The sequence below is a fragment of the Rattus rattus genome, chromosome 9 (assembly GCF_011064425.1).
Source record: "Rattus rattus isolate New Zealand chromosome 9, Rrattus_CSIRO_v1, whole genome shotgun sequence".
Taxonomy (NCBI): domain Eukaryota; kingdom Metazoa; phylum Chordata; class Mammalia; order Rodentia; family Muridae; genus Rattus; species Rattus rattus.
Window position 1 is genome coordinate 55160195 of NC_046162.1, and position 12368 is coordinate 55172562.

Below are 12368 nucleotides of genomic sequence, written 5' to 3' on the forward strand. Positions count from 1 at the left end.
GGCCTTGTGCTTGCTAGGCAAGCGCTCTACCACTGAGCTTAATCCCCAACCCCTAAACAACACTTTCAAACCAGAGGAACTAGTGGCCAACATAAAAGGAACTGTCTATGCCACAAACAAGAATACAACGCAGAAAAGGAACAGGGAAAGTTCTGGAACTGAAGATCCCAAGGTAGGATGATCCTAACCATAGAGTGAGTTATCAGAATTAAAGGTCCTTGCTTCTTTACAGTCTTTAGACAAAAACAGGAAAACCTAAGCAAAGAGACTGGATGAACTCCAACAAGCTCCTGTAAAATTACTCCTTTGTGTATTAACAGTGGTTTCTAGTTTCTCTTTTCCAAAACAGGAGACAGGAGCAGTAAACATTGGTTCCTCTCCATTTCTTAAGACTTGATTCTCAAGAATGAAGTCACTGTGGCTGTCAGACAAGAGCAGAGGCCGGGAAGTGTAGCTTGGTTGATAGTGTGCTTAACCGGCAAGCACAAAGCCCTGGATTCAGTCCCCAGGCCAGTACAACCCTGACAGTGGTTGGTGCATGCCTGTAACCACGGCCCTCGGGAATTAGAGGCAGGAGGATCAGAAATGCAAGGGCTCCCTCTCCAGCCTAGACTCTCCAAGACCTTATCTCGAGATAGGAAGCGGAGCAAGGAGGAGCAGAGTTCAACCAGAAAGAAAAACCTTTGCAGTCTCTCCCTGGTCCCAAGCTAGAACAATCTGAAACCTTGTCCGATTGTTCTCAGTCAATATCTGTCTGAGCAAGCATGTCCCTGAGACCAGCCGTCCTCACTGGGGAGTATGATATCCACGTCTTATCAACTGTGAAAACACCTCAATTCACTCCAAATTACAAACCAAGCAATAACCAAATCAAAGAGGAGAGAGCTTCATTAAAGGCAAAATCCAGGCTTGACGCTAACCCTAATTCTGCTGTGGAAGGTAACGCAGACTTCCTGGGTGGGAAGTGTTCCCTCTCATCACACTGAGCGTTTTAATTACACTTGATAGTCTGAAGCTATGCACTGCCATTGGGAAACCCTGGAGCAAAGGGAATGGAATTATATTTTCTGAATACTAGGAACTACCAGTCATCAAAACCTCTCAAAGACTAGAACAGTAACTCTGAAGGGAGAAAAGAAAAAAATCGTCTCCACCTCATTTTTTCTCTACGTCTGACCTAGCCTCGTAAAAAAGAGCCAGTAGGGTAAGTTCGTGGAAAATAAATTATCCAATTAGGGATTAACAAAACTGTAACAGGGATTAGGAAATGCCCAGAGAAAAGGAACACCCTACCGCTGTGTATATAAGGGCCAAAAAGGCAGACTGCAACAGGCCATTCACTCCGCCTTTCCTGACACGAGAGCAGCTTAGTACTCTCTAAGCATCATGTTCTGCTCAGCTCAGAAAGGGTCCTGCTCCTCCCGAGTCTCCTCCTCCGGGGCCGTGGGCAGCAGGGGCTGCACTGGCAGTGGGAGCAGCTATGGGCTGGGGGGAGGCTCTGCCTGGGGCTTCCAGGGGAGCAGCAGCAGCTGGGGCCTGAGTGGGGGGTCTAAGGGTAGCATTGGAGGGGGCTTCGGAAGCTGCTCAGTAAGGGGTGGATTCGGAGCAGCCTCCAGCTTTGGTGGAGGTTCTGGCTTTGGCGGGGGCTCCTGCGGAGGCGTCTCTAGCTATGGGGGTAGTCTAGGGGGTGGTCTCGGTGGTATCGGTGGCTATGATGGGGGCCTTCTCTCTGGAAGTGAGAAGCAAACCATGCAGGACCTCAATGACCGTCTGGCCAACTACCTAGACAAGGTCCGAGCCCTGGAGGAAGCCAACACTGATCTGGAGACTAAAATCAAGGACTGGTACTGCAGGCATGGATCTGGAAAAGATGGGCCCAGAAGAGACTACAGCCAATACTGCTCAGTCATCGAAGATCTGAAGAACCAGGTGGGGCCCCTATACAGCTGTGCTCCTGTGACCTATCTGACTTTTATCCAGGTCACACATGCCGATGAGATTGTTTTTACATTTATCTCCTTGTGTGTGTGAGCGTGTCTGCATGTGTGTGTGGAGAAGGGACACGTATGTCAGGGCTCAAGGGTGAAAGTCGGGGGACATCTTGTGGGAGCTGGTTCTCTGAGTCCCTGGGATAAAACTCGGGGCAGTAGACATAGTGAGTGTCTGTACACACTAAGGCATCTCCAGGGCCCTGTAATGAAATTTGAAGTCAATGAATTATTCATGTGTGCGAAATGGGTCCTGCTGTCCCTGGATTATGACAATTCCGCATAGGACACACAATAATAGTGTTCTGTCTGAATCTCAAATTTGGGTATGGCATTTGGACAATGCCAGATGGCCAACTGACAGGTAGACGTAAGAGTGATGGTACGAAGGGGATAATTAGGGTGACCTAATTATTCATGACTCATTCTGACAGGTTAGAACATTTTTTTGTGTGTCTTTCTGGATTCATTAGGACGATTTTTTTTTCTTCCTAGAGAATCTGGCAAAATGTTGCATAATGTCATCAAACTAAAAAAATTTTAAAAAAACATTCAGCCACAGGTGTATGAGACATATATTTTTAAGTGAAATTCTGTGTTCCCATTGAAGCCTTGGCTAGGTGAGGAAATGACCCATCTTCTGATCAGCAGACACAGACAGAGGACAGTATTGTATAAAACACTGGCCTATGTCTACCCACAACAGTTACAAAAGCTGTTTCCTGTTGCAAGAGAGCTGTGGTGCTAAGTATCCATGGGCCACGGCTAAGGGTGTCAGCAGATCTACCCACCTTTAAGAGTTTAAGGCATAGGAGACACGTAACCTCGGCAGGTGGGCATCAAAAGCAAGAAAGAGAGCCGCTGGGCATTCAAATCTTCCTCTTTCCTAGATCATTTCAGCCACCTGTGAAAATGCCAAGCTGGCTCTGCAGATTGACAACGCTAGGCTGGCCGCCGATGACTTCCGAATGAAGTAAGGACCAGGAAGTGCTTGAAAGCAAGAACCATAGGGAATTAAATGCAGTCCAATTGCTAAGGGGGGAAAAAAACCCTTTGGTGGGATCGTGACCTAAATAAAGCAGGGGTGTGCTTAGTTGGTTTTCTTTTATTTTACTGTTTGTTTAGTTTAGGGTGTTTCGAGGTGTTTTGTTTTGTTTTGTTTTGTTTCTGTTTGAGACAGATACCTGTGTAGCCCAAACAGGAGACAAACTCACTATGTAACTGAGGCTGGCTTTGAACTCTTCATCTTTCTGCCTCTAGCAAGAGTGCATGCAGTTGTCTGGCTCTCGGGAGTAAACTTTAGAGACTATTGTTGGAAAAGAAGGAAAGGGAAAAAGAAAGCAAGAAAGGGTGGGAGGGAGGAAAGAAGGGGGGATATTTTAAGGTTGATAATTATAAAAATATCGTACATGGCTAAAGCTAATACTAGAAATTTTTTCTTCTTCTTGAGGTTTTAAAAAAAAAAAAAACCTTCAGAGAAACCTCAGCCATTTTCATTTATCAAAATAGTCAGGAGTGGGCTGGGGACGCAGCTCCAACAGTAAGAGCACTTTGCTGGCAAAGGCAAGGGCTCTGGGTTCCACACAAAAAGAAAAAATGAGGAACAGTGCTCAAAGGTGAAAACTTGCCAGGGTTGTGAAAGAGAGGTGCTCTGAGAGCCGTACCCTCACCTACCTTCCCGCAACCCGCTCCAGGTATGAGCATGAACTATGCCTTCGACAGTCCTTGGAGGCCGACATCAATGGCCTGCGGAAAGTGCTGGACGAAATGACCATGACTCGCTGTGACCTGGAGATGCAGATCGAGGGTCTGACTGAGGAACTGGTCTTCCTGAGGAAGAACCATGAGGAGGTAGGAACCGGCTCTACATACATGAACTGCTCTGCCGTAGGCATTTTCCACTGCATCCAATGGTGGGAAACCGTAGTCATGAGCTGGTCGGTCGCACCTTGAAGCTCCTCCGGGTGTCACGGTTTTAAATGTTTACAGTGACGCGTGCATTAGAAGGTTGTACCTTTCGGTTCCCATCACTATGGTGCCTTTTTGTCCCCATGCTAGGAAATGAAGTGCCTGCAAGGAAGCTCTGGAGGGGACGTGACAGTAGAAATGAATGCTGCCCCAGGAGCCGACCTGACGAAACTACTGAATGATATGAGGGCTCAGTATGAGGCGATGGCCGAGCAGAACCGCCAGGAAGCTGAAAAACAGTTCAACGAGCGGGTAGGGTGCTACACCCAACGCCCAACCCTGTTATCAAGCTTAAGCCACCACCTCTGCTCCTGCAGCCTGTGACAACTCTGCTTTATTTCCATGTAGAGCGCATGCCTGCAAGCCCAAATCTCTACAGATGCAGGGGCAGCCAATTGCGCCAAGAGTGAGGTCATGGAGCTGAGGCGCACAGTGCAGACCCTGGAAATCGAGCTTCAGTCTCAGCTGGCCCTGGTGAGTATGGACCATTGTTTCTGTTAACTTTGTTTTAAATCTCCAGCAGAGTTAAGTAAATGAGTAAAAGATTAAAAAAAAAAAAAGTAAAAGATAAGCAAAGGATATTTCATTGCCAAAATGCTCACTTAAGCACATAAAGGCAGAGAAAGCAAAACTGTTTTGCTCTCTGGGCCTGGGAGATGGCTCCATGGGGACAGTATTACTTGCTGTGCAGGCATGAGGACCAGAGTTCAGGTCCCCAACACCTCTGGGAAAGCTTGGGGAGGGGATGCATGGAAACAAGATGGAGTCATGAGTCATCTAGCCAAATCGGTGAGCTCTAGTTTCAGTGAGAGAGCCTGTCGACTTCTGGCCTTCACATACACAAGTCCACATTCTCCCTCCCCCCCCCTCCTTCCCTTCCCCTTCCCCCTCCTCCCTCCCTCCACCTCTTCCCCCTCCCCTCTCTCTTCATTAAAGATTTCATTTGAGTCATGCCTGTGAAAGTTAAACAAAAACAAGACAACGTAGATTATGCCCATTGTAGGTGAAAGCATGCATCTTCTCATACAAAATTGGAGGGATTTCCAAGTCCTCAGACTTATCTTGAACGTGAATTTTCATTTTCTCTCCATCGTAGAAATGCTCTCTGGAAGGGACCCTGGCTGACACAGAAGCTCGCTATGTAGCTCAACTGTCTGGAATCCAGACGCAGATTAGCAGCCTGGAGGAGCAGCTCAGCCAGATTCGGGGCGAGACACAATGCCAGAGTGCAGAGTACGAATGCCTGCTGGACATCAAGACCCGCCTGGAGCAGGAGATTGAGACCTACCGTCGCCTGCTCAACGGAGATGGGGGGTAAGCAAAAGCCGCTGAGATGCTCGAGGTGGGCTTATGTAACAGAAGAGGGAAGAGGGAGGAATCAACCATGTACCCCTAAAGTAATAGGGTAACAGACACAGCCCGACCAGAAGACACCTGAACCTGCATCCTGGGGCATCCCTGGGCTTCTCCCACCTTGGCAACTGCAAAGGAAAATGTTCTTTCTTCTTACCCGCAGTGGATGTGACTATAGGAACTTAGTATCCAGGCAGGTGGTACTGAATGACTCAAACTTCGGAAGCTGTTCTGGACAAGAAAAAGGTAGGCATTTTCTGAATGCTGCTGACAATGTTACCATCTAAAAGTACTTCTCCAGGGATTGACACTGAAGAGTATTTTACAATGAAATGAAAAGGCGGCTTTACTTGTATAAGTTTACTGTTGGGTTGGGGAAATGGTCCCAGCAGAAGTGCTTTCCTTGCAAGCAGAAAGACCTGAGTTCAAGCCCTAGAAACCATGGGCAAAGCAAAAGAACAAGGAAGCAAATAACCAAACAAACAGAAAACAGCCAGGCTTATGGTACCACAGACTTATGGACTTGTTAGAGACCAAGAAAGGTAGATTGCTGGAGCTTTCTGGCTGGCCCATTTGGCTCATTCCAGGCTAGACAGAGACACTCAGTCAAAAAAAAAATTTAAAGAAGTGGATGTTGCCTGGAGAACCACAGCTGACTTTCACATGCATGTGTACCCACCTACACATGTGTACACTCACTCACACACACACACACACACACACACACACACACACATACTGCATACCCACCTATACATGTGTACACACATGTTAATATTCAATAACACAATCTGAAACAGAGAGGGCACAGTCAGCCAAGCGTTGAATTTCTCCTGCTCTAAGCCTCAGTGACCGTTTGCAGACTGACCTTGTGATCCCATGACTTTCAGATCCCAGCAAGACGAGGGTAACGAAGACCATCATAGAGGAGGTGGTAGATGGTAAAGTTGTCTCATCTCAAGTCAGCAACATTTCTGAAGTGAAAATAAAATAAGCAGCTTCCAGATCAGCAGGACGTCTGTCCAAAAAAAAAAATTGACAGGGGAGCCAGTGAAATGTCCACACCAGTCTGACCATTGCACCCACTCACTCCCGGGAAACCTGCTACCCAAAATTAGCTGACCAGCGCACTTTCTGCTTCCTCTTATTCTTCCTATTAGGACGTTCTCTTTAAAGTAGAAAGGAGAAATTGGCTCTGACTGTTTCTGTACTCCAATAAACGTACTTTTGCAAGCTAGCAAAGTCATTTGCATGGATGTTTCTTTCCTCGGAAATTTAATATTATACTACTACATGAGGCTGGAGTCATGATTGACAGCTCGTTATTGGGTTGCTCGAGTTCTTTATTTAATTTAATGACTTCCCTATTAAAGTGGAGATTCCAGACATTTTGCATGTGGGGTTCAACATCACAAAGAACAGAATGGTGTCATAGCTGAAGGCAGACCTCAGTGTCCCTAATACTATAACAGTCTAGCTCCTCAGACAAAGGTAAAATTATTAGAATGATTAACTTATAATTCATCAATGCCTGCTTCTTTATGTCAGTCACTGAACAGGTGTTTCACAAGCTTAGAGGAAGAAACACAAGCTACACCTCATAGATCAACAAGTTCGCAACTGGTTGTGGCTGTTCACACCTGTAGTCTCAGCACCTGGGGAATTGCCACAGGTTCCAGACGAACCTGGGTTCCGTAGTAGATTCCAGACTAGCCAAGGCTATAGAGTGTCTCGACGACAGTAAAGCTTACTTGGTCAGTGAGGAGGAAAACTAAACATGAAGAAAACAGAGGCTACAGGGTGTTTATGGTAAAGGACGTCAGCTACGCGTGGTGGTATGCGCTGATAACCCCAGCGCTTGGGAAGCAGAGGCAGGAGGATTGGGAATTCAGTGTCATCTGCAAGTTTGAGGCTAGCCTGAGCTACATAAGAGTCTATTTCAAAAAAAGAAAGAAAGAAAAAGAAATTGATGAAACTTGATTACACAGGATTTGCCAACCACACTACAAATATGGGGATATTAAGAGTTGGCCGAATAAAAACCATAGGGGAAAAAATGTTCTACTTGTGGTGTGGAGTCAATCTCTTTTTTTTTTTTTTTTTTTCTTTTTTTTTTTTTTTTCAGGGGTGGGGACTGAACACAGGACCTTGCTTCCTCTAGGCAAGCGCTCTACCACTGAGCCAAATCCCCAACCCTGAGTCAATCTCTTAACACTTTAAAAGTCCCAAAGAGAAGAAATGGGTTTTGGACCTTGTTCCTTTGCCAGTTATAGCCACATCTCCAACCAAAAAAAAAAGAATGAACGTCATGACTGGAGAGATGGCTCAGAGTCTAAGAGCACGAACTATTCTTATAGAGAACCAGAGTTCATTTTCTACCACCCACTTTGAGTGGCTTCCAACCACCCATAACCCCAACTGCAGGGGATCCGATGTTTTTGCCCTCCAAAGGCACCCCACACGCGTATGCACACAGCTACACACACATGAACACAACGAAAACATAATAAAAACGAATGTTTGAAAATGAATGTCAGGGCACTCTCCTTTGGAGTCCCTCCTACTTTTTTTTTTTTTTTTTTTTTGGTTCTTTTTTTTCGAGCTGGGGACCGAACCCAGGGCCTTGCGCTTCCTAGGTAAGCGCTCTACCACTGAGCTAAATCCCCAGCCCCCTCCTACTCTTGACAGTTTTTCCTCACTTTTCTTCGATGAGTCTGTTCTCTGTCCAGAACCCAAAGTACCTGGTAATCTGTAACTTGTCCTGTCACGAGCCCCAGAACATCAGGGAAAGACAGAAGGGGAAGAGGATAGAGCCCAAAGGAAAGTGCAGAGCCGGAAGGGGCTAGTCCATTTCTCATGGTGCCAACATAGGAAACTCAGGAGAGTTCTACTCAAAGTGGAAGCGTGTCCTATGCAGCCATCATCCAGCCATCCCGAGTCAGCCATAGGCCAGGCGTCTTCTTGGAGCTGGTTTTCTAGCTGTGGGTCCCGACTATCTGGACCTCTGTTTAAGGCTGAGGTAGCCCTTGTGGGGTTTCCAGCATCCTTTGACCCTTGTATCAAAGCAAACTGAAAATCTACTCAGAAAATTCCCTGGAGTTGAGAGCCCTGTTCCCTTAGCCGGTATTAACCAGTATTAACACTATGTATTTGTCCTTTACATGAGGAAAAGCCCAGCTATGTGTGCCAAGCTGCAGCATTGCACGAGAACCCGATGCTAGGAATGTACCCCATACCTAACAAGGAGGTACTGAAGAATCACGAGGATCGTGAAATTTCTTCCCGGGCCTGAATTCGATGCTAAGAACAGAATGTTTGCACATTATTCCCTATCCACCAATTACATTCGTGCTTTCACAACAGAAAGTGTTTATGTGAGAACTCTGAGGTTCAGCTCTCCAGAAGCTTCTATAGAAGCCGAGCTTTCCCTGGGAGGACTTGCCCAGGAGGAAGAGCCTCGGCTAGGAGCAAATGGGCTCTCAGCCAAGGCCAGCTTCTGATCCAGAGACTCCCAGAGCTGCTCTCATCTTTGTGAACTTAAGGGGCGATGTACAGAAAGGATGAGGATGCTTGGAGCGTCATCTGTCTTCACGGAGATTACAGGCCAGGTGCGCAGCAGCCAGCAGCAAAGAGTGCTAAAGGACTCCAGGCTTTAAGGAACAGGGCCGAACATGCCTGATGACATCATGGAGTTAGAAGATAGTTCAAACAACAGGAGACAAAGGAAAGGGCACAGTCATCTGAAACGTGGTTCAAGCAATGTTGCCCATGTCACCTCTTGGACTAACAAAGTGCCGCACATAAGCAATCTCTCTCTCCTTTTTTAAGGATGTGTGCGTGCCCGCGTGTGCTGTGAGCTGCATGTGGGAGCTGGGTATTGAACTCGGGACCTTTGGAAGAGTAGCGAGTGCTCTTAACCAGAGCTGCCTTCCCAGCCCCAAGAAATCTCTTTAAATTATTATCTCTAAGTCAAATGTATCGTTTGGATCATGAGGGCGGTGGGAGGGGGAGTCAAAACCTTCTAAGAAGAATTTACTCATCTGTAGCATCAACCCTTCCTTACCTGGGGTCACAGTGGGGAAGAAAGAAAATGCTAAAACAGCGCTTTACAGTTCAGCCATACTTTTAAATTACTTAAAATTTTTTACAAAATGTATGTGTGTGTGTTTGTCTCCATGTGCAGGGATGTGCAATTGAGTGAGGTGTTCAGAGGTCAGAGAGGCTCAATCCCCTGGTACAAACTGTGTCCTCCTCCAGAGCAGCAAGCGTTCCCAGTTGCTGTGCCATCTCCAGGCCAAAAATGTATATATGCACTTGGATAGCATAGGACAGGGCATCTTAGAACCGCTACATGTTCCAAGCTGAGGCAAGGAGACAGAGGGTGCACCTTAGTGTTATTTTTCCAACAGGCTCTCAGGAACACAGAAACATGGGAAGCTCTCAGCAGAATGGCCATAGGATGTGTGTCACTTGGCACCGGTTTCCTTCTTAGTGGCAGAGTGGAGTTGAGTTGGGCAGTGCTAAGATTTAAGTGTACTCCCAAAGGTCATGTGCTGGAAGCTTGATCCTCAGAATAATGGTGTTGGGAGATGGTGTCTAACAGGAAGATCTTAGGCTAGGTGAGGGCAGGCATCCTCTTAGACGGTCCTATGGGATCCCAGTATCTTGCACTCTGCATTTTGGACATGATCTCTCCTCCATGTTCCCTCCCATCATGACCTTCTGGTTAGGAACTGATATAGTCAAGGTCAACTCTCAGCAAATGTAAGGGAAGGTTCTGATGCTAAGGTCCTGTTCCCCAATTGGTTCTTGATTTATCAGTAAAGAAAGAAAAAAAAAAAGAAAAGAAAGAAAGACATGGACCAATTGTTGGGCAGAAGGTAGAGGCAGGACTTTTCGGTCACGGGAGGCAGGCTGAGGGACAAGGGGAAGGAGAAGAGTTTTCCCGCCATGCTTTGGAACAAGAAGAACACAGCAGCCATATGAGCTCTCAGGAGGAGCTGGGGCCTGTGGACAGGCAGGTGGACAGGGATGCTTGGCAGGGGCCAGATGGGATTAGCCACTAAGTTTAGGGCGGGTGGAAGAGACTGAGCTAAGTCTCTTCCATAAAATAACACACAACAAGCAAACATTACACCATGCCGTCTGACCCTTCAGCTACCTCAACTTTAAGCTAAATAAACCTCTTTTCTGTCTTTCTGTCTGTCTGTTTCCTTATTTAGATCGTGTCTTACGTAGTTTAGGACAACCTCAAATTCGTTGTATAGTCAAGGATGAATTTGAACCCCTGGTCCCCCTGTGTCACCTGAGATGATACCACCATTACAACAGCTGTCCTCTTTTCCTTATGAAGTTAGCCCATTGCAGGTGTTTTGTTATGACCATGAGAAAAAGGGTTAAAACCAGCAACTATAAAAGTCGCGTCGCATAGCCATCATAACAAAGTGAAAAACATTTCAAAGAATGCAAATATAATAACCCACGAATATCTATTAAATATAACTTTAAAGTAATATTGACTTCCAGATTGGCTCATCAGGAGATCATCCACAACTCTTAGGACTTTGTTGTCCTTCTAAATGAATTCAGGGACTTCCCAAAGGTTACAGAGTAAGAAAGAGGCAAAAGCCAGGCCAGAAACATAGCTGGCTATTGGCTGGGAGGGGCAACCTGACATCTGAAGACAGATGCTTCCTCAAAAAAGTCAAAACAGAAAACAGCAACAACAAAAGAGACATCTAATATCAACCTGTGGCCTCCAGGCAAACACATATACACAGGCACATGCATGTGTGCGCGCACACACACAGATGAATATTTATTATGGAATTTTCCAAAACAAATACATACAAACCGTATGAACATCTATCAACATAGAAATGGGTGAATAAAGTATGCTTATCCTGACTCTGGGATTAATGTAGCCATTAAACAACAACAATAACAACAACAACAACAAACTGACCTGGTAATGTAGCCATGCTATGAAGTAAAGGATACCCACACCTGTCACACCTATGCTCTAGCCTCCACATGCTTTAGTGAACATACACATGTGAGTGAACATGTGAGCGAACATACACACACATACAGTAAAAAACAAATGTCCTATTAAACATTTTTGAAGCATTATAGGAAGTCACTGTGTATAATTAGTCTAATCTGGTTTTATAAGAAATGATTTCAAGGGCTGGAGAGATGGCTCAGTGGTTAAGAGCACTGACTGCTCTTCCAGAGGTCCTGAGTTCAATCCCAGCAACCACATGGTGGCTCACATCCATCTGTAATGGGATCCTATGCCCTCTTCTTCAATGTCTGAAGACAGCAATAGTGTACTCATATACAATAAATAAGTAAATAAATAAATAAATAAATGCTTCTTGAGCAAATAAAGGGGGGCGAGGAAAGGAAATGTATACCCAGTAAGATACAAAGTATAAGCTTTGTGTCTGTGTGTTCTGTTCCTACTAACAAACACACCCTGTGACATGATTTCTGTTCTCATAGTTGGAAGCTGTTTTAGTCAAGGAAAAAAAACAGAAGCTGGATCCCAGCAAGGGGACCACAGTCCTTCACAATCTCACAGTGGCAGTGAATGTGGGGTGCTATGAGAGACTCGGGGTTCTATCCTCACTGGAGGTAAGCAATGAGTGAAAGGAGATCTTCAGGGAGAGATTGTTTGCTTGCTTGCTTGCTTGCTTGCTTGATTGATTGATTGATTGATTGATTGCTTTATTCATGGGCTGGGGAGATTGTTCAGCAGTTAAGACCATTGGCTGCTCTATTTCCAGCAGCCACATGGCTGCTCACAAAACACCTGTGACTCCAGTTCCAGGAGAAAGGGCCTGTTCTCAGTGGGAACTGCAGACACACATGGTGCACAGACATACATGCAGGCAAAACACCCGTCACATACAAAACGAATGTGTCCCCGTGTTGAGAAATACATCCTCTGAGCATCCTCCCTCATTTTTGGAAAACCTCTCCCACCACAGTGAACAACTGAGGTCATTAACAGTAGGAGTCGTTTATGGGAAAGGCACATTTTCATAACTAGCC

The 12368-nt window shown here is 45.9% G+C and overlaps 1 protein-coding gene across 1 annotated transcript; it reads left to right on the plus strand.

Annotated features, from left to right (window-relative positions):
- Positions 1 to 1386: 1386 nt before the first annotated feature.
- Krt24 (keratin 24) lies at positions 1387 to 6303 on the plus strand. The gene is made up of 8 exons (XM_032912630.1): positions 1387 to 1929; positions 2879 to 2961; positions 3683 to 3839; positions 4047 to 4208; positions 4305 to 4430; positions 5053 to 5270; positions 5473 to 5555; positions 6200 to 6303. The coding sequence occupies exons 1-8, from the start codon at positions 1387 to 1389 to the stop codon at positions 6301 to 6303; spliced, it is 1476 nt and encodes a 491-aa protein (XP_032768521.1).
- Positions 6304 to 12368: the final 6065 nt, after the last annotated feature.